Genomic DNA, 26830 nt, shown 5'->3' on the forward strand with positions numbered 1-26830 from the left:
GCTTAAACTATTGTCATTGTCGTGCGTATTTAATGTGGCGCTGCACTCTGATGTTGTAAGAGAATACATTCATTAAAAAATATATTTAATTAAGTAGAACGCGTTGCCTATATTTAAAGTTTCGCATTTTTATGTGACGTCACATTTCTCACCCCCCCCCCTCGTCACACATCGTCCCAAATGTCTGACCCCCACCCCCCCCCCCCCCCAGGTGCGTGACGTCATTTATGGACGGCCCCTAAGGTTTGCCACGTAAACAAAACGTGTCAATTCGTTACTAGTACAGCAACACCGGTGTGTTGGAGAGCAATGCCACAACGTTTACGATCTGAGTACGACGTTTTCGCCAGTAATTACAACTAGCACCATCTGATGGGATATGCAAAAATTTGTATACAGACTCCACCCCTCCCTCCTCCGTGTCCCAGCCTGGAAAGCCCCTGGGGCAGGTAGCCAAGCGAAGTGAAACTCCCCGCCCCACTCGCACCTCCCCGCCTCACTGGGCGAGAGACGCTCACTCAGCGTTGATGAGCTGGTGAGGAGGAGGAGGACGAGGCGAGAGTAGAAGCGGAGAGCGAGCCAGAGCTCAGGAGAGAGTCGCCCGCACTGAGCTCATCGCTGCGTCGCCTGCAGATGCCGGGACAGGAGCAGCAGGAGCCGCCGCTGCTGCTGCTGAGAGCGGTGAGAGAGCTCCGAGTAGTTCCAAGTCGGGGTTGACCGAATCGTCAAACCCGGTGGCCCGGTTGTGAGCTGTGTGCTTTTAGTGGGGGGGGGGGGAACCTGCTGTTTGTCTGACAGTACCTGTTGGACCATAGTTTAATTAATTCCGTGTTCAATTGGCACAGCCTCTTGTCACAGTGCAGGTAAAAGCCACAGTTCACCATTTGTCAGAGTTTAAGCTCATGTTATTATCGATGACAAATATTGATGACAAGTCATGTGAGTACGTCGTTGAAATAGGAAGAAGTTACATTGGCACTATTAACATTCCAATTATGGCTGTGCCTTATACTGGTAGGAACCCACTGGTTCCACCAGCCCACAGGGGATTATTGTGTCCGTCCGTCCGTCGTGCAGGGAGGGGCTGGGTGGGGAGGGAGGGGCTGGGTGGGGGGGGAGGGTGGGGAGGGGCTGGGAGGGGAGGGAGGGGCTGGGTGGGGAGGGTGGGGATGGGCTGGGTGGGGAGGGTGGGGCTGGGCTGGGTGGGGGGTGGGACTGGGTGGAGAGGGGCTGGTCACCCCGTGGTGCCCTTATAAAACTCAACGTTTAATCTACTCACGCCGGCTTGTGCTCGCCCTCACAGTCGGGCATATTTTCGGAATACACCACGCCGCCGTTGACCCTGGCCATTGACCGAGCAACCCGACGTTCCTACCAGCTCCCTCTGCAGGAATGTGTTGCTCTCCCACAACTGTGCCACCCCCTGCGTCGCTGGAGTTCTGTCTCCCTCACTGAGTTCTGTCTGTTCCCACAGCTCTGTGGAGGAAGGACCGAATCCCCACCCCGACAACGCGAGCTGAGCACGCAGAAAGCCATGGCCGCAGGTTTTTGTGCAAGAACACCAACGCAGGGTCACCTGGCTGAGCCTCCTCAACATATCCCCATGCCTCCACTCTTGCCTCTACGCACAGCATGTGTGAACATATAGCGTGTTCGTGCACGGGCCTGCATTTTATTAAAAACTGTTTTTTTATTTTATTTTACCAGGTAGGACATTAAAGTGGCTTATCATGTGGAAATTTATAGCAGCCAAATACTCTAAACACATGTTTATAAATGTGGAGGGCAAAACCGGAAGACCCGGAGAAAAATCCACGCGACCACGGGGAGAACATGCAAACTCCAAATATACAGGCGTCAGGGTCGGGCTCAAACCCACAACCGCCTGTATACCAGGCGAGGTAGTTAACATCTCGCCACCATGGCGCCATTCATACATGGCCTGAGCACAAAGCCCTGAACATGAGCACAAAGCCCTAAACATGACCTCCACACACGGACCTGTTCATGCATGGCCTGTGTGTTTTCACAGCCCTGTGAACACAGATAGCCCAATGATCTAAACCTCTATGTAGACATGGCATCCTGTACAAGTAGCCATGAATTCATCGTATGAATCACATCACATTATTATTCTGACATCACATGTAAAACATATACAGGTATCCCTCGATTCGTTCTTAAAAAAAAATACACGTGTAAAACGACACATTCATTCAGAATGGCTTTTCCCATAAATTTAATTAAAAAAATAGGGATGTCTTTCAGACAGTCATTGCATCTCTACTGCTAACCTAAAAATATACACCTATATCCCTTTTCACAATACAAAATTAATAATGAACATAAATATAAAAACTAATGAATAATAATGAATAAAAAACAAAAATAATTTACTTTTTCAGGGAACTGACCGTAATATATCCATGTTGGAATGCCTGGAAAGGTCCTCACAGCTCACTCAGCACTGGGCACTCACAATCCGCCCGGCCACTCGCAGGGGCCTTTCGAGCAGTCCCATGCATCCTACTGTGGGTAGAGTTCTTTCTCCCTCCGTGCGAGGCACGCTGCTCGCAGGCTTGGGGGGTTGCGCTCACGCTGTTCTCCTGCGGCTCCCGTATCACGGCGCGACGCGGTGTGTGACGGTGTTGCCACCGGGAGTTATGGGGAGGATGTGGCCACTGCACATGGGGGTGCAAGCATATCTGTACCACGTATGGCCTGTGGAGGGCACTTAATGGTGACTCCAGTTCCTTTGCATGCTATCGCAAGTGTCGTGTTGAGCTCTCAGAGCCCTACCCTGAAAAACTCGAGCCTTGTAACTGGGGCCTGGCTGGGACCCTCATACCATTTGAGCAATGGGATTGGTAGTCAATGCTGTGGTAGCAGTACTGCATTGAAATTGGGTCCATAATTTTGAAACACCTTGTAGAATGCGACTGGAGTTGTAAAGTTGAGATCAAACCTTATTGGCAACAAGTTGTATTCCTGTTGAGAGAATCACATCTGCCATTAGAATGTGGAATTTCTACCGTGAGCTCAGGGTCCTAGTGGAGGTGAACGTTGTCCAAAACTCCATGAAGATAGGGGACTTGAGGCAATGGACTCGAGTGCGACCCCAGTAATTTGGCTTGAGTTGACTTGAGTGCTTGCGCTGTTGCTGTGATAGACGAGAGATTCAAGAAGAAGTCGGAGCAGGTGCGGATTCTTCTGGACGACCTGAAGAAGCTCTCCAGGTGAGAGGAACAGTCTCCTCACCCGCAAAGGGCTTAACTGCACCTTACATTTTATTCTAATTAATGCAACTGTAATAAAGCACTTCCACGACGACTTCTGACTGGCGTCTTTCTTTATTAACAATAACTGCACAGCTCTGCTCCTTCTCTTTCTCTCTCCGGATGACTCCTCTCTATTCTCTGCCATGGCTTGAGTTGACTTGAGTGCTCTCTCTTTCACTGTCGCGGATCGCCCCTCTCTCGCTCCGGTCCCGCCGCTGGCTGGCGGCGTACTGGGAGGAGAGGAGGCTTCGCTGGAGGAGTCCTCCACGTGGTCGGTGGCGAGTAGAGGTTGGCGGTGCTGCAGTACGGACTCGAGGCTTCCTACGCCGACCACGAGTCCTTTCCTGCGTCTCCTTATATTGCGCCCGGCGGAGATAAGCTCCGCCTCTAGCCACGCCCCCTCGTGGAACCTTCCCGATGGTTCCCACACGTTCTCGCTAACTCCGCCGTCACCTTTGGCCCAGATGGAATCCCCACTTTGGATTGGATACCAGTTAGCCGAGAGTGCCCATGCAGCTACTCCTTAGCATCCAGCAGATGGCGCTTTCTCATTACACAAGCATTTTAGATTGATTCAGTGTGTATGCTGAGAACTGCCTCTTACATTTGAATGGCAAATTACGTTACGAGCGCAGAGTAGTGCCTGGTAAACTCTTGGTGAGAAGCAGGAGCCAGAAGTTAATCCAGAAGCAGCATGAGCTGGAGTCGCACAGTGCGGCGCATTAACGGGTTGGGTGAGAAAGTGCATTGGGGAGGCTGCAACGATCAAGGCAGAGAAAGTGCAAAGGCCACTGTGGAGGATGTGGCAAGAGATGCAAGGAAGCTCTATAGACATCGGGAAGACAACGGGGTAACTCAGGTACACAAGTTAAGAAGCAGTGACTCCACTCGTAATGTGCAACGACAGGGAGAACAGTGGGAAAGACGGATAGACATAAGTACATGAAGAGAGATATGGGGACATGGGGAGAATGACAAGAAAGAAACAGGGATATGAGGAGAGATATGCAGAGTGACAAAGAGATATGAGGAAAGACATGGACACAGAAGAGCATGCGAAGAGACACGGGGCCATGTGGAAGGAAATGGGGCAAAGATTGATTCACAGAAAGAATGTAGAGAGAATCGAGAAAGATAGATGATTCACATGGTGAATGGAGAGGAATGAGATGTGGTGATATGGGGAATTTATGGGGAGAATGTAGAGCAATGAGACAAATAGAGAGGGGAACGTCAGGAAGTTTGAAACTGTGCGGAAATCAGCTTCTCAAATGATTGCAGGGCGCTTTCGCTGAGTTGAGCTGTGTGAGTGACAACTGTGTAACTCCTAAATATACATACTGCACATTTATGATCATATCACTTTGCAGTACTTAATTGTCTCAATAAAATAGAGTGTTTTTGTCTGAGTGGAGAAAGGTTTTTACCAATATAAAACCTTAACATGTAGGGTGGCAGATTTTATAGTTCATGAAAACACATTGAAACACAATTATATAAACAATAAATAATAATAAGCTACATACACGTTGATGATTTTTCTTAAATGAATAATGTGTATATTGGCATTCCGTTGTCTTTAAATAATGTCAGTTTAATCTTAAACTGCACCGCTTGTTTTTCCAGGTATGACAATTCAATCGTCCCAACCCTGCAGATGATTGATGGCATAAAAGATGCATACAACCGGGAGGAGCGGCAAGCGCTATCACGAACCTTCCACAAGGAGGGGGGTGTAGGTGAGTGCTGCCCTCACTGCATGTCACAACCATTGTGTAATGCGGGCGTAAGCGACCTTCCGGATGTGACGTCACGGGGAGGTGGAGTCATGTGACGTGGGAGGAAGGTTCGGGTCCTTAAGCGGTAAAACCGGAAGGAGAGGGGAGTTGGGTTGTGACTGGAAAAGGGTGAGGCCACGCGGGCGAACGAGAGGAGGGGTGGCACCGTCGGCCAGCGGGGGCCAACCCCAGAGACAGTAGTGGGCTACTGGGTGGTGTGAAGCTGCAGAGAGTACAGCCCGGAAGGCTGTGTGATAGAGGCAGTGGTGTGGCTGCCAGGAGTTGCGGGGGCGACAGAGAGAGAGACAGCCACGAGGCTGTCAGAGTCTACGGAGTGACCGAGAGAGAGGAGCTGCAGCGAGTACAGCCAGAGAGGCTGTGTGAGAGTAACAGCAGCGGAGCTGCCACGGGTGCTACGGGAGCGACGGAGACCAACAGCGGGGCTGTTGGCGGTGACGGGAGCAACAGCGGAGTCAGCACCATGGGGACTGAACAAATAAGAGACAGCCGTGTGGGAAACAGAGTACGAACCAAATAAAGGACACTGAGCCAGACATCGTGGTCAAGTCTTTTATTACAATTGTAACAAAACACCTGTGGATAATGTCCATCTTTCCATGTGAACGAACCCTTGACAATCGGACGTTGACATCCACAATAATTAAAATCTCAACGTGTAATACATCACGCCTCCTCCTATCCCAGCCATGGGTGGCCAGTGCAAGGGAACTAATACAAAAACACGGAGATTACACAAAAAGATGGACTCATTTTGTTAAAATAGTCTATAGTCCTCCCCCCCACCTCCAGCACGGTTGGCTTCGTACGGTGCGAAAGAAGTTCAGCATACATACATAACGTGCCACACAGTATTCGCTCGCTCTCGAAGAGAAAGAATGATTTGAGGCACGAGAAACCACAGACAAGTGGGGGTTGGTAGCCACTCGGTGAGCCGCTGTCAACGATTTACCAAGATCTGCGGTCCGATAAATAATAACATATGTCCATATGCCTCCAGGTTACCTCAGTGGCACTGGCAAGGCACCACTTATCATGCTTAAAATATTGAACGAACAAATTATGCAACAATTTTTTTTATTTTACCAGGTAAGGCCCACTGATCTATATAGCTATTTTTCAGAAGCGACCTGGCCACAAATGATAGCCTATTGAAGTGGCTTATCACGTGGAAATTTATAGCAGCCAAGTACTCTAAACGCATGTTTATAAATGTGGAGGGAAAAACTGGAGGACCCGGAAAAAAATCCACGCGACCATGGGGAGAACATGTAAACTCCAAATATACAGGCATCAGGGTCGGGCTCAAACCCCCAACCGCCTGTATACCAGACGAGGTAGTTAACATCTCACCACCGCGGCGTTATGCAGTCCCAGCAATTTGGCCTTCAGAAGCTCAAGATGTGAGAGCAATGGTGGTCAACGGGCCTCACTGCAGCTTTTCCGCTTCAACGAGCTATAGCTCTCACCTAGCATTCAATTCTCAGCACCAATAACTGGGAGCTATTGTATATAGAAGGTGCAGGATTTGTAGCAGTTGTTTGCAAATAGATGCCTGTATTTTGTACAAGTAAAACATAGTGTCGTTAAACTTTGTCCCAGGGCACAGAGGATGATAATGGTGGTTACTTAGGAGTATTGTTAAAGCTGTTGTTTTTTTGCATCACCAGTAACCGCATGAAATAACTGCGTACATGTAAACCCCAAAGGGTTCAAATTAGTGAGACCCCTACTGATAAACCTCAGGAAAAACCCCCACAAGAAACAGAGGCAGAAACACAATGAATTGAGAGAGAACCACAAGAAACTGAGGCATTGTAACATTTAACTTTCAAGCATGCATGGGTGAGTCTACTTTTAGAGAAAAGGTAGAGAGGGGATGATTACTAAATATGTGTATGTAGCAGCAATGGGCTAATGCCCCACCATCACTTCGTGAACACCCCCGTATTGAATGCAATAATAATAACCTTGAATAGTTCTAACTCTATTTGTTTCCCGCTTATGTCTCATTGAAAGGCTGTGAGAAAAGACAACATTTTTGGAGATAACCCTTACACAAGACTTGAACCAATGGGCAGCAGCTGTCAATGCAACGCAATAAACAAATTTATAGATCTGAGTTCATTATTTTCAGGTCAGCAACAGAAAATAAATTAAATAACTGTGAGTCTCAATGATAATCCTTGAGACTTGACATGTATGTGAATGGTAATAAACCACCTACTGTTTTGCCACACATAAACATGTTTCGCAAATAAACATCACATTTTTATCTGTTTAACTGAGGAACAAAGGGGGGCTGCAATGGGGTAGTGATGGGTATCAGCAGCACATTTGAGTCGTGATCCAGAGATCGCTGGTTCGAATCCATCCTCTGGCACGGCAGTTGAAATAAAGGCGCAAGCTTCTTATATAACTCCACCTGGCCACTGAGCAGTATAAATGGGCACCCCAAAGTCGATCGGCAGATGTTGCCATTGGGGCTATGCACTTTTTAACTCTAGGTTGAAAACTCATTTCTTTAGAACTGCTTTTTGTGTTTAGTTTGTTGCCCTTGCCCCGCACCTCCGAATAACAAGGTTGGCAACGTACGGTGAAAAATAAGTTAAACATACATACATACAGATGTCTGGCCAGCATGGAAGTGTAGGCCAAATGCCCTCTAGAGCTTCCTCCAATGGAGGCCCTTCCACGAGCAGTGTTGTGAGCAAAAAAGCAAGCAATTGTCGAGTTGCACCTTTACCTTTTAACTGAGAAATGAGGGAAAATGTACCACAGGGTCACTCATGTAGGCCGCAATGCCATTTGTATGTTCACACGAGCCAACCAGTGCATTTATTACTAACATTTGAATGGAAATGGTTGCTGGTTTCTGACTTTCAGAATCGGTGATCAATTCTGAAGATGGTCACCGGATTACCAGTTATCATTTATCAACCCTACTCGAGAATAGAATCACAACCAGGGGAGTGAGACCCTGCTGAGATGAGCATATCCAAGCTTCTCACTGCTCCTGTTCCTATCTGCAGAATGGAATAAAATCCTAGAGGACACGTGATCCATGGGTGCTCATTGTTGTGGTTTCTGGACAAGTTTCACCATGATCTTCAAAAGACTAGTGAGGCAGCAGATAACCTTGCGGATGTCAGAGGTTTCATTTATTACAAAATAAAGAGAATATTTATAGATATGTCAAATCTGTTCATTGTTCAAACATGTACATGGAACTTCCCTCTTTAATATTGTACATAATACATAAATGAATACTATATCATGAAGTTTACATTTTGTGTGATGAGTCGTATCATCTCGCAGAGCTCTACATGAAAATTTTAACGAGCCTCTCCCCGGATGGCTCGAACATCCCGGACTCCCTACAGAGACCCATGGAGTGGAGTACAAGGAACGTACTGGCTTATGTTCAGATGTACTCCGATCCGAGTGAGTACCATACCCACACGGCTTGTGGCACATGCCAGCACTTTGGAGGCAAGGGTTGGTGGATCACACAAATTTGTGAAACTACTTACCTGTGGGTTTTGAGCTCATGATCTCTTGACTCGCCAGTGTGCAGTAGTACAGCAAGTGGATTAATTTCGATCTGTATAAGGATTGAGAATGTGACTCAAGAGTTGTAAAGTTGAGCTCAAACGTTATTGGGGGGTCGACTCTGTGGTCGCTAAATTGAGTACTGTGTTTTGGGAAATAAGTTATCTTATTGAGAGACTGTCCTCCTCTGCCAAAAGAATGCAGAATTTCCACCGTGAGCTCAGGGTTCCTAGTGAAGGGGACTACTGTCTCATCGTCCTTGAAGCCGGATGACTTGAGTCAATGGACTCAAGTCATCTGGCATGTGCAAACCCTTGCATGTCTGGGTTTCCATCCAGGTACTCTAATTGTCTCCCACATTCATAAACACACATTCATAGACATGGTTAAAACATCCGAATATGCAGTAGGACCACAGAGTTTTGGCGTTGGTTGGCGCCAGTTCTGGGTCCCTTCCCGCTTGTCTGTGGGTTTTCCCGCACCTCTGCGCATGTTATAATTTCTACAGAGTTTTAAGATGTAATTTGCATGATGCTATGTAAAATACAAATATTCTTAACTGTAATTGTATTATGCTTGTGAATTTTGCCTTCTTATCCACTTGCAACAGTGGAGACCCCAGCAGGTTCCTGCATCAGATTTCCTATGCCTGGAGATTGTGTTAAAATCGGTGTCGATGCCGGCTACAAAATATCCTACTTAACGTGTTGTTGAGTATGTTGTGTTAATAGATTACAGCTATTGAGTGTAAAGTAGTCTGACGATATTATATGTATACCATATTGATAGTCTTGTTTGTTAGTAATGCCTGGATAGTTGAGGCTCACACAGCTTACATGTAACATGTTCGTAAAGAAATGTCTAAGATCGCCATCAGCGGAAAGGTTTCACGATTTTGCTTGTGTTTGACATGAGCCAAAGCTCACATGGTTTATACAATCTCACTGGGTCTGTGTCACCCCATATCTGCAGTGCTGCTCTAGAGTGGGTGATGCAGTAGACTACTGTAGCTCCTATGGTTTACAATTGTTAGGCTCTTAGCTCCTTTACCTGGTAGAGCGCACACAAAGTTAGTAATGGGCATTGTGTTAATAATGGACATACTGAGTGATTACTGGACACAGGTTAAGTGTTGGACACACTGAGTGAGTACTGGGCACACAGTACTGGGCACACATGTTGAGTTCTGGACACACAGGGTGAGTACTGGATAAACAGGGTGACTGCTGGACACAGGTTGAGTACTGGGCGCACAGGTTGAGTGTAGGACACACAGGGTGAGCACTGGGTTGAGTGGAGGGATCTCTGAGTCTGGTTCTTCTCTGTCTGGTTACAGTGCAGGCCCTCGTGGACTGCGGGGGTATCAAGTACCTGTTGGGCTTGCTCAAGCATCATGCCTGCCAGGGCCTCATGCTTCGCTTCGTGAGTCTCCATGGGGGTTAGGGGTGAGGTGGTGGTAGTGTTAGTGGGGTTAGGGTCTGGTTGGGCTGTGGGGTTAGATTATCAGAATCTTTATTTATCTTAGAGAAATCCGATGAGCTATGAAACTATTTTTCACAGATGTCCTGTAGGGGTGGACATTGGGGAGGGGGGTGGGGTCTGAGTTAGTGGGGTGGAGGTGTGGTTCATAGGGTTGGGGTGGGGTTGTAGTAGGGTTGCGGTTAGTGGAGTTTGGTTAATGGGGTTCGGTAAGGGTGGGGTGGGGGTGGTTTGGGGGTGTGGTGGGGCCCTGTGCATGGCTGCTGGATGCTGCTGGACTCTGATGGGGTCAAGACTGGCACTGAGCAGCGATTTCAGTCCATTTCAAATGTATATAACTCTACAAATTATCCCATTTCCCCATAACACTCCCTCTGTTCCTCTCAAACTCCTATTTAGATTAGTTAGAGGTAGCAATAAGGAGGATTGGGGGCTCGTTTTACGATTTAATATTAGGCATCGTTACACAAACATATAAAATTAAGCTTTCAAATGTAGCCGATGCACTCTGTCTGGACTCATTTCAGGAATCCAAAAACACACTGAGGTACGCGGTTTCCATTCTCGCGAACCTGACCATGGAGCCAGAGCTGAAGTCGTGCTTCCATCAGGAGAGGGCGGTAGACGTGCTGGCCTGCTACCTGGACGTGCCCGATGCTCCCTGCAAACTCTCCGCGCTACACAACCTGGCCAGGGTCGCCACTGAGCAGGACCTGGACATTATCTGCAATGCACAGGGTGAGGAGGGGTAGGCACCAGGCCCAGACTGGCCATAGGGCAATCCTGGGAAATGCCTGGTGAGCCGGTCAATTCCGAGGGCTGGTGGGGGCTGGTCTTTGTGGGGAAATTGCAAATGTGATCAGAAGATTTTTTAAAAATTAAAATAACCTAATGCCTCTAATGGGTATGCTTCATTGCTTAGTTATGCTCTCAGTTGGCATTAAGTCCCATATTTGGCAGCCCTAAAGATTATTCCTCACCGGCCCATTTGTTTTTTGAACCACCCCAAAAGAGCCAATGAGATCGCACAGAAAAATCACACTAATATGTCACACTGCAAATCTAGCTACTATACAGTTTGTCACACAAGCCATAAAAAAATGCCCAAAGCCCGAATTTTGGCCGGTGTATTTACAAATGCCTGGGCCGATTTTTTGTCTCAGTCCGTCACTGGCAGGCACAAAGAGTACGTTGCCCAGTTTCCCTGCAGAAGCTGGGCGATGTACTCTTTGATTGCCTCTTTCTATAAAAGGGACTCGACTGAAATGTATACATTTTACATTGAAAGTCTTGCAGCCCCATCAATGCAGATCCATTTCTGGTTCATTCGTGCATCTTCATCGATCATAATTGGGGAAGAATTCATAAGAGGCTGCATTACCAAGCAGTCCTCGATTTCCCTCTAATGCTGGGGTGGGGAACCTTTTTTCTGCCAAGGGCCATTTGGATATTTATAACATCGGGCCATACAAAATTATCAACTTAAAAATCAGCCTGTTATATTTGGTCAAACATTTAATTAACTCACCCCTAATGTGATGGCTGGAACTGCTTCTCTTTGGTGAGGCGTGTGATGTTAGCTGGTATTGATAATGTTGCTACTCACAACTGCTTTTACAGGTTTGCGCCTAGATTTATTGAATTTAGAGTCCCGCCTACGGTTGCCTTGGCAGGGCCAGACTAAATTATTTTGCGGGCCTTATACGGCCCGCGGGCCGGATGTTCCCCACCCCTGCTCTAATGTAACTCAAGTCTGAACATGAATTTACATGTAAAGGCACTGCTGAGTTTAGTCTAATGTCACCATGATAATAGATAATAGAGTGCCGGATCACAAATACTGCAGTTGCAATTGCTTCAGCATAAATATATGTGTATTTGTGTATGTTTAAACTACGTGTGCTGCTACACGTTCTGCGAGCATCCTCTGTGTGTGCTGCGGGTCCTGTCTGTGTGCGCCGCTCATGTCCCAACACCAGTGACGATTATATATCTGAACCAGTCCTGGACCTCCCTTAGGTCGACTCAACCTGAAATTACTACCTGGTGCGGGGTGTAAACATTGCCACTCGGGAGACAAAGGCAAACAGGCATGTGCCATGCCGGCCTTCGTAGGCGCTCGCTAACAGCACTTGCCCCAGAAATCTGTTTTGGCTATACAGCAGATTTTTGTCTATGTGTGAATGGTGACTGTGTGGACTGTTACTGCTGTAGGAGCCATCTCGCTGCTGACGGACATGGTGAACCGACCCTCGCATAAGAACTTTACGGCGCTTGAGAACATCGTGTATCCGGCTGTAGAGCTAGTGAAGATTCTCACCTTGATCTCCATCACGGCTGGAATACGCAGGAAGGTAAGGCCTTGCGCTTCGTTCCGCTGACTCCTGCCCAGGCAATATCGGTCAGTCTCTTATTCAGATGAGAGCCCATTGAGCAAACATTGATCTTTTAGAAATAGAGAGCTGAGGGAAGATAAAATGTACAGGATTTAAAAATTGGAAGATGCAATGTTCTGTATAAGGGTACAAGGATTCAGGGGAAAATATAAATTGTGACAGATAAACAGCAAATGGTACTATATTTAAATACTATATTCATTCATCATGCATAGTCAGCAAAGGACCATTGCGCCAAATGCATGACCTCTTGCGAGAGCATTCGCATACACTGCTCTTGCTGCCATACCAGTGTCTCGAGTAATTTGTTTGAGTCACGCATCGTGGTGGGGGCGACCATGGGGGTGGCGCCATTCCTTAGAGGGTCGCAGTCCACTTCGAACGTCAATCGCCAACTCAAGTGCGCAATTTGCTGGAGTTTGCGCATCGAAATGGGCCACGTGTCCAAAAGTGACAGCCGTCTCCCTCGAACTAAGCTCTCAATCGCTAGGAGACCGGTCGCAGATGCATAGGTGACATTCCCGATGAAGTCCAACCATCGGATGCCAAGAAGGCGTCTTTGGCATCGTATGTGGAAGGACTGCAGCTGATCCAAATCAGCTTGAAGCAATGTCCAGGCCTCTGTACCGTACAACAAAACTGACAAAACACAGCACTGGTAGACTCTCAATTTGGTGCCCAGACTTAAACGTTTCTGGGACCAATGCGGTTCACAGCTTCATGCACTTAATAATATTACCTGTTCAGCTGATTGATACGTGGATTTAAATAAAGTAATTATGTATTTCTAAGTATTGTTACTACAATTGTTTAACATCATTTTCAAGTGCAAATACAGCATAATATGATTGAGAGGAAGAGGATTACTCGTCCTTTGCTCACACCACACACGGATCTCTCCGGGTAGAGAGGGGGAAGATGACTCGTCGCTGTTTTGCCCTCAGATGTTGAAGCCGGGAGCCGAGTTGGAGGAAGAGGCGCTGCAGGAAATCCTCCCCGAGGTGAGACGGCTCCCAGGGCTCCCGTAGCTCCACCAGTCGGGCATCAGCAGTCATTAGTGGAGTAATGTGTAATTACGATTTATTTACAAATGAAGCAGTTGAAAGTATGGAAAAGATGTTAGAGGAACTTTCGAGTGCAAATAATACAGCAGCACTGGCAATAAATATAAGTGGTGACATACATGTATGTATTCTAATTTCAGTCTTGATTAATCGGGGCTCGTGATTAACATTATTTGTATTATCAATTAGAACTAATGATGCATCTATTAGCCTACAGGCATGGTAAGTGCGACACTTGGTCATAGAATTACGTGGCCTAACACGAAAAAAATATTATTAATCATGTCCTGTGTCTCTAAATCTTAACTCTGGTACTCTCTCTCTCTCTCACGTGAGTGCAGCTGAGAGAGAAACTGAAAGTCGAGGCTGAGAAACGTGGTGAGGAATCCTATATAGTTTGTGTGTGTCTCTTGCAATCAAGCATTGTCACACAACTATCAGAGAGCACTCAGTGTGTATCACTTACAATCGGGAATAGTTTTTTTTTCCTTTTTTTATTCTATGGTTCTTTCGGTAAAGTCACGTAGATAGAAAAATTATGATAACAATAAAAGAATAAAAATAATAAAACATATTTTTCTTTTTTTATTGTTATTATATTTTTTTCTATCTACGTGACTTTACCGAAAGAACCAAAGAATATGAATTCCTGCAGTCAAGAAAGTTTTAAGTCAAAATGTTTTTTTTGTGTTTAGTTTGTTGTCCTTTCCCCGCACCTACGACTAGCTAGGTTGGCTGCGTACGGTGCGAAATAAGTTCTAGATACATTGGCACACAACTATCACAGAGCACTTGGCGTGTAACACTTACAATCAAGCATTACCACGCAACTTTTTACGGTTACTAAGTGCTGGTTTACCTGAAGTAGTAACGCTTATATTCCATCTGTCACAGCTAATGTGTTGTGAGTGTTTCACAGTCCAGTGTAGTGAGTCTCTTATAGTGAGTGCAATACGTGTCTCACTCTGAGCGGGGATTTCTTACGCATGCAGTTAGCGCACTCCTCAACTAACCTGACCACCCACGCTCATGACCAAGTATGTGAAGAATATCTAAACCGGTTCTGTGCCTCCCCAAGGTTGACTCGATCATATAGGAGTACCTAGTAAAGTCTTTAATGGACAGCAGCACAGGGGAGACAAAGGTGGTTGTGCATGGTGCTCATCACACCAGCCCCTCGTGGGCCATGCCAGCCTCCAGAGGTGCATGCGAACAACACTTTCCCAACAGTCTGTGCAGTTATTTATGGGTATCTTTGTCATGTGGTGTTTCACAGTGTGAACGTTATGCCTCACAGTGAGTGAATGTTTCACAGTGTGTGTGAAAGAGAGTTCAGTGAGTGTCTCACAGTGAGTGAGTGGCGTTCTCCCTGCTCACCCAGACCACACGCTCGAGTGGGGAGACACCGCTGTGAATCCCATTGTCACAGTGAGTGTCTCACATTGGGTGAGTGAGTGTAGGAGTGCCAGTGAGGGAGTGTGAGTGAGTGAGTGAGTGGAACTGTGCCGTCTCACCCAGACTACACGCTCGAGTGGGGAGACATCGCCGTTCACCCCATGCGCCGATCCGTGCAGAAGTGGCCCAAGGCCAGGGATGGCCGAATCTACGTCCCGTACAAGGTGTCCCTCGCCTTCTGTGAGTGGCCTCCTCCTGCTTCTTGATCCCCCAACTCGACCTCACTCTGTGCTCCCCCTGCCGGAACCCCCCACTCACCTTCACTCTGAGTGTCCTGCCTCAAGGGGTCTCTCTCAGCATACCGACGTTTAATTCTGTTTGTAGGCATAGCTTTCTCACTGTGTGTTTTCAAATGTCACGTATTTTTTCCCAAATTCAAACAAATATGCGTAAAGTCGTTGCGTGTTTCACGTATTTTCCTCGGGAATTATGGTTCACCGCTTCACACATGTGGTGGTTAAAATGTACACCTCTAATTCCTTGTTTCGCTTCCATTGTAAACATAATTATCCACGACCATGTTATTTCATTTATGCATACATATTTAGTGAATGCTGCTAAAATTTGTTTTAACAATTGGTCCTGCTTCTTTGATCATGTCAATGGTTATAACATTTTATGCAGGAGCTTTCCCCATCTTCTTAAAGCAAAGATTAGATTTTCTTCAAGTGTGAGATTTGGAACCTACTCCTCTTCATCTGAAATACATTCTGCATCATGGGCTATATGAGATTTGCATACACATGTAAGGGACACCAAGAGGTGAACTCTATTAATAAATATTCACCGGCTATATGAGATTTGCATACATGCAAGGGACACCAATAGGTGATCTGCCCTGTGGTTCACCCTTGCTCACCTTTGCTCACCAAATGGCTCTCACTGTGCTGCTCTCACTGCCTGTCTTTGCTGCTATTCTACTGAATAAGGTCACCAGGCACAGTGTCTTGTTGCGTCTCCTGTAGACGACAGCGACGTCAAGAAGATTGAGGAGGCTGCGTTGGAGTTTGAGAAGAAAACGTGTGTCCGGTTCATCCTACGCTCTGGCGAGACCGACTACATCTACATCCATGCGTGGGATGGGTGAGGCACGGATACACGGACATACAGAGACACGGACACGACAGAGACATGACGAATAGAGAGACACGGCCAATACAGTGACACGGACACAACAAAGACACAGCCACTCCAGAGACAGAATCGTGGAGGGGAGTAGAAGCAGGGGATGGGGTCAGGGCGGGGTCACGGCTTGGGGTTCATGATTCATGAGCTCCAGCAGCAGCGGGGGCCAGGGATGCTGAGGCCATTAGGGTCCAGCACCACTGAGGCCTAAAGCATCGACAGGGTCCCAGTGAACCAGGCACATACAGCGTGAGTCAGCAGTAGCTCTTACAGTTCTATCCATCTGTCACGAGCATAATGATCAATTTGAATAAAATATTTGCTCCATCTCTATGATTATACTCGTGGAAGTGGCCGTCTTAAAGAATCTGAACTGCTGTTGATTTGATGTTAATTTATCCGAGTGCATTCCTAGGTTAAATATATTGTTTTAAATTACATGTAAAAATGATATACAAAGAACAGATAATATAATTAATAATTGATGTATGGGTCAGATTGCGAAAGTTAAATTTCTGTCATCATCATGCTGTAACTACCATCGTGAAGCTGTAACTACCAGCAAAACGTACCTAATTGTTAAATTATATTAATTGCTCTCCAACACACCAGAGCAGTGCGGAAGCAGTAATACATTGCCATGTTTGTTTACGTGACAACTGTAATAATTGGCTGTGTCGGCCGGACGAGTTATGACACACATTCAACTCTCTCTAGCTGATCCAAAAATCAATAATGAATTATAATATTGATTGTGAAAGCCTACGTGTTAAATTAAACATATGGATATGATGATACAGAAAATGAAGATCGGGTGGACTGGAAGCTCTAATGCTATAGAGGGCTATTTAAGCAGAGGAGTTTGAATAGTCACATTCAAGGTCTTGTGTCTGTGTGATGAGTTCTGAGTGAATGGGGCCCGGTGCTCAGGCTGGTGTTTTCTCTGTGTGATGAGTTCTTGAGTGAATGGGGCTTAGTGCTCAGGCTGGGGTTGTCTCTGTGTGGTGAGTGGTGAGTGAATGGGGCTCCGTGCTCAGGCTGGGGTTGTCTCTGTGTGGTGAGTGGTGAGTGAATGGGGCTCCGTGCTCAGGCTGGGGTTGTCTCTGTGTGGCGAGTGAATGGGGCTCCGTGCTCAGGCTGGGGTTGTCTCTGCAGGAATTGGTCGTTCCTGGGCCGTCAGGGCGGGGACCAGGCACTGTCCCTGGAGCCCGGCAAGGTGACCAAGGGCGTCGTTCTGCACGAGTTCATGCACGCGCTTGGCTTCCACCACGAGCACTGCCGTAGCGACCGCGACGACCACGTCTGGGTGCTGAGTGACAACATCGATCCAGGTGGGGTGCGGGGAGAGCTGATGGATGCACATCTGCAGCAGTTGGTGTCTGGACCTGATCTAAGCGTCCTCTGAGTAAATTGAACTCAATAAAGTATTTTCCACAATGTGCTGTCATCTCAACTGGAGAGACATAAGTCATAAGGAGTGAAGCTAATCCACCCCCTCAACATGTGCTGTATCTGCTATACTGTTTTTCATCATAGGCCCTTGTGTATACAGCTTAACATTCATGATATAAAATCAGTTATGTTTTTGTGCCTTTTTAATCTGATATTTTGTGTGTCCGGATACCTTAATATCTTTTTTATACCTGGATATAGCTTATATCTATGGGACTTTTTTGCCAGTATCAAAATGATGAAAAAATAAGAATATGCTTTATCCTTCAGACAATAAAACAGGTGTCAAGATGTTCAAACACAAAATAGATACCTATTGCATTGTCATTTAAACTGATTGGCCTACACGTTGCATATATTATAAGAACATAATTTGTTTGCATATTTTGCCACAAGTATGTGTGGTTAATGCAAACCCGATGCCTTTAAATAGGTTTATAGTTGGTGTTTGAACATCTTAACACCTGTTTCCGTGCCAGAAAAGGTAAAACCTATTCTTAATTTTCATTCTTTCATACTGGCAAAAAAGGTTTCATGATATACTGCTCATCACACATTTTTTTGATCATTTGGATATAGCTTAAAAACATGAGCCATGTATAAAGGCTGCATCATCGCTCTGGCCCTTTTTCTGCCTTTGCCATCGCCTGGATTGTGTCAAGATGCTTGGGGGACAGAACTATTCAGAGACTTTGACAATGCCAATGATGCGGTCCCCTTTATGGAAAGCCCGATCGTGTTGACCTTTACATTAGCTAGCTTCGACCCAGTGGCCAGCACTACGGGTATCCAAAACGTTGGCTACAGTACCGCACTGTCTCCTGTTTCTGTGACTGGCCAGGCAGTTGAAGCCACAGACAAGTTCACATTGCTTGGGTCCCGACATCCATCAACGGATAATCATCTATAGTGGGACAGCTCGATAATTTGTGGCAGTGAAAGTGGTTGAGCCTCACCACAAAACTACGAATGTATGACAAACTGCGTCGTGCTCATCGTGCTCTTATGGGACCAAGACATGGAGGCTACGGGAAGCCAATGCGTTAAGCTTGGAGGTGTCCCACATGTAATGGCTCAACTTCGTAACTAACGACGCAATGACAGCAGAAACGTCAACCACGTGACCGTCAAGAGGCAGTTAAACTCTGTTCGGCCATGTGAGATGGATGCGGAGAAGACCCTGTCCGCTAACGAGTCTCTACAGGCTAGTAAAGAGCATTCTTTCTACGAGAATTTGCAATAACGAGCAATTTGAATTTAGACCCACTTTTTCCAGAAACAAGCAAAATGTTCGCTTAGCGAGCTGAGACCGTGGCGGAACCGGGCGCACAACGGCCCACTGCTGTTTGTTTACCAGATTTCTTGTGCTGTGTTCCCACAACCTGGCCATGAATAATAGCTCAACGAAGTGACTTATCATGTGGAAATGTATATCAGCCAAATACTCTAAACGCGTGTTTCTAAATGTGGAGGGAAAACTGGAGGACCCGAAGAAAAATCCACACGACCACAGGGAGAGAACATGCAAACTCCAAATATGCAGGTATCAGGGTCGGGATCAAACCCACGACCTCCTGTCTACCAGGCGAGATAATTCATATATTGCCACTACGGTGCCCTGTACTCATACTAATGAGTGGGGGAGGGGCCTCGTGGTGGCACTGTAATGGGTGGATGGTGTGAGGGGTGAGTGGCGGCGCCAATTAATTGCAGACTTTAATGAGGACAGGGAGTCGAGCTCCATCTCGCATCCCCGTATCGTGACTATGAACCAAGCAACCCTGGTTTGATTCTCAGCCACTGCTAACACCATTGGAGAGTGATATTTAAACCAGCGGTCCTGCATGGCTTCTGGTGCTCCCTCCCCCCACTACTATATACCCTTCAAATTACATAAATCCCAGGCTCTTGCAAGAACTGTGGTTCTTTATGTGTGGTGTTACATTTGATGTTCTCTCTTGTTAAGTGAGATACGCCTGTACAGCCCGTGTTGAGTTGAGGTGCGGAGTGAGACATCTCGTGGCGGAAACTGGAAGCATCATGTGGACATGGGCTACTCTCTGCTGCTGCGGAGGCGTGGACTGTTGCAAGTGACTGGCTGAGATGCAGGGTGCCACGACTCTTTGCTGGCCAAGCACAGCTGTAGTAGTAGCCTTTGGTAGGCGGTGAGGGCTCATTTGGTATGGATATGAGTTACTCCATTATGCAAATCCATATCCCCTTGGTCTGTCTTATGATCCATCAGCGAGCCTTCACCGCTAGTCCACCAAGCCTAGCACAGACACCGTTGGAGGCGTCGCCACCATTGTATAGTGAATGGGGAGCTCTGATTGTATGCGTGATTTAAGATATTCCAATGAATGTGGTGGTTTGTGCAAGTCTGTATACGCTGTGTTTTGTGTATGTTTCAGAGTGGAAGGATGCGATTGAGAGGAAAACGTCACAAGTTCATACGACCCCCTACGACTACAGCTCCATCACCCACTACAGCACGTGAGTCGCACGGTCTTGGCTTACGGGCGCACGTAGGGTGACTGTAAAGGGTTGTCCGCTAATATCCACGTTGACGTCCCCAAACCGGTGTTAGAAAGTCCACATTCCCATGGCAGGCGGAGCCAGTCTCTTCTTTAGTGCAACTGCTGTTGATGCATCACAAAGTTTTTTTTTTTGTCAACCTCGGAGTAGGGTTGCCAACTCTGAATGAAGCAATTTCGGGATTTTTTTTTCTCAAACAACGTGACAAAATGTCATCTATAGTTATGGTAGTATGTCTGGTTTAGATTACGTGTTACTTCATCACGCTGTCAAGGGACGCAATCAGATGACACTGTTATGTTTTCACAATGAATGAACATATGTTTGAATTATCTGCATTCATTATATTAATTACATTTCTTAAATATCCTATTCTTAAAATCTCCAGGATATTTTTCAGTCGTCACCAGGATATTGATGCCATATCTGGTAGAGACTCCCAGCCAATCTATGAGGGTTGGTGACCCTACCTAGGAGGGATGATGGACCGAGTGACTCCCGACCCTGAGTTGCACTTCTCATCCTTGTGCCTACAGAATGGCCGGCTCCAGAGATGGGCAGAGCCCGACCATGCTTCCCAAAGACAAGAGCAGCACGCGCCGCTTTGGAGGCGGCCACAGCCTGAGCGACGGAGACGTGGAGAAGATCAAGGAGATGTTCGAGCGAGCACCGGCAACAGCGACACCCAGCAGAGCCGCGTCACAGCCTGGCTCCTTTACAGGTGCGGGGCAGCAGCAGCCACTGCAGTCACAGCGGTGGCAGCCATAGCAGCAGCAGCAGCCATAGCAGCAGCAGGTGTAGTCAAGAGTGGTAGTGGCTGTGGCAGCAATAGCTACACCTGCAGCAGCAGTATCTGCAGCAGCAGCAGTAGCAGTCATAGAAGTCCATAATAAAGGTTTTTGGGGTAAATTGCAGAAGGTTTGTCACGTAAATAAAATGTGCCAATTAGTTACTGCTTCAGCACACTGGGGTGTTGGAGATTAAACCCACGTAATTTTCAATTTTAGTACGAAGTTTCGCTGATGGTTACAACCTTACTAGTTGGCTGTCTCGGGTGGTGGTGTGTCAATAACACATTTATATTTTAGGCGATCTAACACAAAAACCTGTATTATGCATATTATAATTGGTCGCAAAAGCCTACGTGTTAAGCCACAGAAGTAGCTGCAGTAGCAGCAGTAGCAGGAGTAGCCGCAGCAGCCGTAGCATCAGCATCTGTGAGCTCAGGGAGCAGTTCCAGCGTGACTGCCCTGCGAGATAGTCACAGCGTCTCCTTGCTTCATGAACAATGGCACGGCGCTCACCACTGCTGGTGGCCCTGAGCCAGTGGTGCACTCGCCATCCCCCCACACACAGCGGCTTCCTTGAGTGCATCGCATTGTGCATTACATTTGGCGTGTGCGTGTGCGCGTGTACGTGTGTCGAGCTGTGCTATGAACCCCGCAACCCGAGTTCGATTCCTGCTTATGGCCAACATAGGTGACGATTATCTGAGCTGGTCCTGGACCTCCCCTAGGTCGACTCAGTCTCAAATCTGTACCTGGTGCGGTGTGTGAACATCGTCACTGGGGAGACAAAGGCGGTCGGGTGTGGTACTGGCCAACCTACCCCCTCGTGTGCCGTACCAGCCTTCAAAGGTGCTTGCTAACAGCACATGCCCCAACTGTCTGTTAAGGCTATACAGCTGATTTTTTTCGTTGTGTGTGCAGGAGCCGGAGCAGGAGCCGGTACCACGCACAGAGATGCTGGTGCCTGCACGAAGGAAGACGCGATGAGATTGTTTAACAAGGTACGTGCACGGGTGGTGTCGCCTGGGCTCCGTTCATAAGGAGCCGGTGTACCTCATTGTGGGGCTACATCGTGAGCAGCAATGGGAAGTGCAGCAAAACCCATTGTTGTACTGTACTTCTACGCCCCCACGTGTATGCTTCAGCAACCCGCACCGACCAGCGCGGTGAAGTATGGTCCAATGACTCTTACGGCCCGCATGGTGTGGAGAGGCCCTCATCCAGCAGTGGAGTGATAGAGGGTTCGACACGTGCACACCTCGCCACCTCTTCTGTACAGCAGCGCTTGCAGTGGCTGTGAGCAAGTGCAGCAGTCACGTGCGTTTGTGTTGACTCAGCTCTGTCTTTGTTTTGCAGCTGCCCCAGGAGGTGAAGGGTAGCGGCATGAGAGGTACTCGCAGTTATGGTTATTCTTTAGTTTTAAGAAGCTGATTTTGAGGATAGCCATGTCTGCAATGAACACATCACCACCACTGCACAGCAATAGGCAGTGGCACTCAGGTGCAGGCAGTGCTTTCTTGTAATACACAATTGTAATCTGTACTGTTGTCATTTTTTGTTTATTAAATGGAATGAAACACACTCTAATTTTAGCGGTATTGTCCTGCTACACTCACATATTTTATATCATCCGTATTCAAATGCCCTAATACCAGAATATAGAATTCTTCAGGACACATACATTTACACACATCTCATCATTTAAAAACCTTTCGCATCACCCCAATACTTCTGCATGAGGTATGCATATCACCAAACTGTACAGATAACAATCCTTCTGCACATTGTAGCTGCACTGACATTTTCCTTAACCAAAAACCTCAGCACATGTTCTGGAATCTCACAGCACATGACACAAACTGCTTGTATGTATGTTAAACTTCCTTCTCACTGCACATGGCCAACCGTGCTAATTGGAGGTGCAGAGGAAGGACAACTATCTTGAAAGTACCCAGGCTGTATTGCACAGCCGTCATGTCGCCACTACGACCCCACAGGCTGGCAGCGATCTGCCCCTCAGTTCCGGTCACCTTGAGCACAGAGTGCAGTGACCCTTGAACCTCGCTCCCAGGTTTTTTCCTCGTCGCTGGCTGGGAGGGCAGAGTTGCTGTACTAGTTGAGCGCGCTGCAGGGCTGTGGTGGTGAATGTCGCAGTTATGCGGAGACGCTCGCTCGCCGTGCCACCGCTGCTGCCGCTGTGGTGAGAGCGGCGCTCTGGAGTGCGTGCCGAAGCCCTCCCCGTGTGCCGTGTCTCGGCAGGAGCGCCCTCGCCTTGTGGAGTCAAGGACGGCGTCTCCACAGGCAGAGTGGGACGCTGGCCCCAGGGCCCGGGTGGCCAGGTGTGCATCCCGTACAAGCTCTCCGCTGCCTTTTGTGAGTGCCTCCTGCACCACAGCATGCTCATTCTGCTCCATGCTGCAGGGTTAACACTGCACTCATCTCCTACTTTATGTTTCAGTGTAATCACTACAATATCGCCTTGAATCCAATTAATTGTTGATGCTGGTCCGACTTTTGGATGAAATCACATTTTTATTTAATGGCCAGTCCATCCATGGCACACCTGCTGTTGACATGCAACAAAACAATTTTCACTTAATTTACCCAAGAGGGATGAGGGGCTAGTTGACCATCAGTCAGCTTGATGTTGAGCAATCCAGCGTCCTATTGTGTGCAATGCGCTTTGAGTACAGGGGCACCCGGCCTGGTGTAGATCCCAGTTGCATATTGGCAGGGCCATTGCCGTTTTGTGTTGAGATACAAAATAAGTGACTACTTTTATTTTACCAGGTAAGACCCACTGAGCTATATAGCTCTTTTTCAGAAGCGACCTGACCACAAATGATAGCTTAACAAAGTGGCTTATTACGTGGAAATGTAGAACAGCCAAATACTCGAAAGGCATGTTTCTAAATGTGGAGTGAAAAACTGGAGGACCCGGAGAAGGATCCCCGCGACCATGGGGAGAATATGCAAACCCCACATTTACAGATGTCAGGGTCGGGATCGAACCCACGACTTCGTTTATACCAGGTAAAGGAGTTAACATCTCGCCATATAGGGGTGCCATGACCATGAAGAGCTGTCGCAGCGAGCGACATGGAGTGGCGCGTAACCTCGGGGATGGCTGCTCGATAGCCGAGGCCCCTTCGGTCAGCATATTGCATCCCACACTGCATGGCACTCGCTCATGTCCTCATAATCTCATGGCATCCCAGTGACGCCTGTATTCATCATTGCGGTTATATACAAATATATACCCATGTAGGTCAAATCCCAAATACAGGTACATTGCGATTGGGTTTCATGACAGCTATGAGTGTTCGGGTAGAAACCATTACCTCACGACACTTGAGAACCCAGTTTTATCATGGGTGACTGAAACCCAGGTTGGATCCCAGGTTCTCAGTGCTGTTGGATCAGCATCTCTAAAACAGAAATCACCTCTGAGGCACTGAGCCACCACCACCATAACTTTTCATGGCGATGCCAAAGCCAAGAAAGCGAGCTTTTGCCTCTCACTGGAGTTTTTTTCTGTAAGAGTGGGGCTCTAAGGCTACGGTCCTGCATACGAGTGGATTCTAACACAGCTTTAATGATTCTAACACTATGTCGGTGGACATACCACTCATGTGCCAGTAATAAATATACTTGGGCATTGTGTTTTTCTCAGACGACTATGACGTGGAGGCGGTCGTACAGGCGACACAAGAGTTTGAGAAGAAAACCTGCGTCCGGTTCCAACCCCACGCTGGTGAAACGGACTTCATTCACATCCAGGACTTGGGCGGGTGAGGGATTCACATCGAGCATCGACATCCAGCATTCACTCTCAGTATTTACGCCCACCACTCACACCCAGCATCCACTCCTAGCATTAACTACCAGCAATCACTTCCAGCAATCAGACCTAGCATCCCATCCAGCAACCACATCCAGCATTCACTCTCAGTATTTATGCCCACCAATCGCATCCAGCATCCACTCCTAGTATTCACTACCAGCAATCACTTCCAGCAATCAGACCTAGCATCCAGCAACCACATCCTGCATTCACTCTCAGTATGCATGCCCAGCTTTCATGCCCAGAATTCACACTGAGCATTCACACCCAGTATCCACTCGCAGAATTCACATGCAGAATTACCACCCTACAGTGTGGAGGGTGGGGGGGGTCTCAAAACAGGTATTACACCTGCAAAGTAAATGCCCTAGACCTTTGGGGATTTTGGTCAAGTGTAAGATTGGTGTAACGCATCCGAGAAGACATCGACCGAGAAGATGCAGCGATAGAATAATATAATGTTCAGGTGGATTGTTGCATCGCAAGATCGTGAGAGGTGTTGGTGGCTTGGGGAGGCCTTCATCTATTCTTTGGCTCATTACTGGCTTGTCTGCTGAGACTCTGATGTGAAGAAGAAGATCAGAATCTGTATTCATACTGGAGGAATCTGATGAACTATGAAGCTCTTTTTCACAGCTGTTGGTTAGGAGCGGGTCAGCAAGTTGCATAAATAAGAAATACTAGAGAGGATACAAGAGTAAAATAGAGAAAAGTCAAGCAATTCAATAAAAAAGGGTGTACATACAAGTTGCACAAGTATATACATTTTGAAGATTTCTCAAGATCAAATGGATGCTTGGGAAATGCAACAAAACAACAATAACAGAAATCAAAGACCAAACCAAGACAATAACGTCTTTCGATTACATATCAATCCTAAAATGTAAAAATGGGTAATTTTCCCCCATGCCTCTCAGCAAGAGCTGGTCACTGCCAGGGAAGCAGGGAGGGGAGCAGCCACTGTCCCTGGAGCCTGGGAAGGTGACCAAGGGCGTCGTTCTGCACGAGTTGATGCACGCGCTCGGCTTCCAGCACGAGCACTGCCGTAGCGACCGCGACAACCACGTCTGGGTGGTGCCAGAGAACGTCAAGGAAGGTGAGAGACATCAGCAGCAGCATCACCCTCAGCAGCCACGGTTTGTCTAGTGAAGGTATTTTATGGAGAGAGATGTATAGTCAACACAAAAAAATACATGTATAGTCGTACCCCGATTTATTTCTCCCCCTTTTACATAGTTTCGCAAATATGTTGCCGCTTATTTTAATACTGCTACCTGATTTGCGTCACCTCAACCCACACTTCCTTCGCTGACAGCATCCGTCTTTTCTCGTATCCATCGCCTCAGCCTTTGCATCCACCTACCCTGTACATGAACGACTTTGCATCTCGCATAAAGAAATGTACTGTACTGGAAAATTGCTTTGATTTGCGTCGTTTAGATATTCGTCTCACCTTTTAGGAACGCATCCCCAATGTAAACCGGGGTGTATGTTGAATTTCTTTCATACCGTATGTAGCCAACTGTGTTAATTGTAGGTGCGGGGACACAGTACGGTACTACTTTACTTGATTGGAAAAGTCATTAACATCACCTTCCTTTGGCTCATTACAGTTTTAATTTAACTGAGAAATTGTCCAACCATTCATTACAGTACAGTCATACTTTGAAAAAACGAAAGGATAATAAATGGCTCGACAATTTCTCAGTAAAGCTAAAACTGTAATGCGCCAGAGGAAGGTGATGTAAATTAAATGTCCAATCGCACCTCACAACACACATTGGCGCTACTTGGCCGATCATCAAGTGTAATAACAGAGTTGCAGCCATTAAATGGAATGCATCCCAGAGGATGAAAGATCAGTTTGTGTGGAGGTGATGGCTAATAAACCAATACTGTAATGAATCTCATTGTTCTCTAATATGGTAAAATAAAGAACAGACAGATATAAGCAACATGATGGGTTCTGAGATGGTTGAATGAGATGGTATCAGTCCTTTGAACTACCGGGCCACCTCGTAAACTTATGAAATAAATAAGCAGTGGCACCTGCTTCTCACTCTTGA

General features: G+C 47.0%; 1 protein-coding gene across 2 annotated transcripts; it reads left to right on the plus strand.

Moving 5' to 3' along the window:
• The first annotated feature begins 1440 nt into the window (after positions 1-1440).
• Positions 1441-25925, plus strand: LOC144736955 (uncharacterized). 2 transcript variants are annotated; one of them, XM_078619650.1, is made up of 19 exons: positions 1441-1544; positions 3170-3236; positions 4905-5017; positions 8393-8518; positions 9963-10048; positions 10633-10843; positions 12320-12459; positions 13446-13502; positions 13907-13943; positions 15084-15200; positions 15986-16103; positions 17301-17476; positions 20009-20090; positions 20669-20853; positions 21842-21921; positions 22277-22310; positions 23180-23293; positions 24594-24711; positions 25682-25925. In XM_078619650.1, exons 1-19 carry the CDS (start codon positions 1535-1537, stop codon positions 25908-25910), a joined length of 2100 nt encoding a protein of 699 aa, XP_078475776.1. In that variant the 5' UTR covers positions 1441-1534; the 3' UTR covers positions 25911-25925. The 2 variants fall into 2 exon arrangements, with proteins under 2 accessions (XP_078475776.1, XP_078475777.1); XM_078619651.1 differs by lacking the exons at positions 1441-1544; positions 3170-3236 and adding an exon at positions 3450-3566.
• The last annotated feature ends 905 nt before the right edge of the window (positions 25926-26830 follow it).

The sequence above is a fragment of the Lampetra planeri genome, chromosome 3 (genome assembly GCF_965212315.1).
Source record: "Lampetra planeri chromosome 3, kcLamPlan1.2.h2, whole genome shotgun sequence".
Lineage (NCBI taxonomy): Eukaryota > Metazoa > Chordata > Hyperoartia > Petromyzontiformes > Petromyzontidae > Lampetra > Lampetra planeri.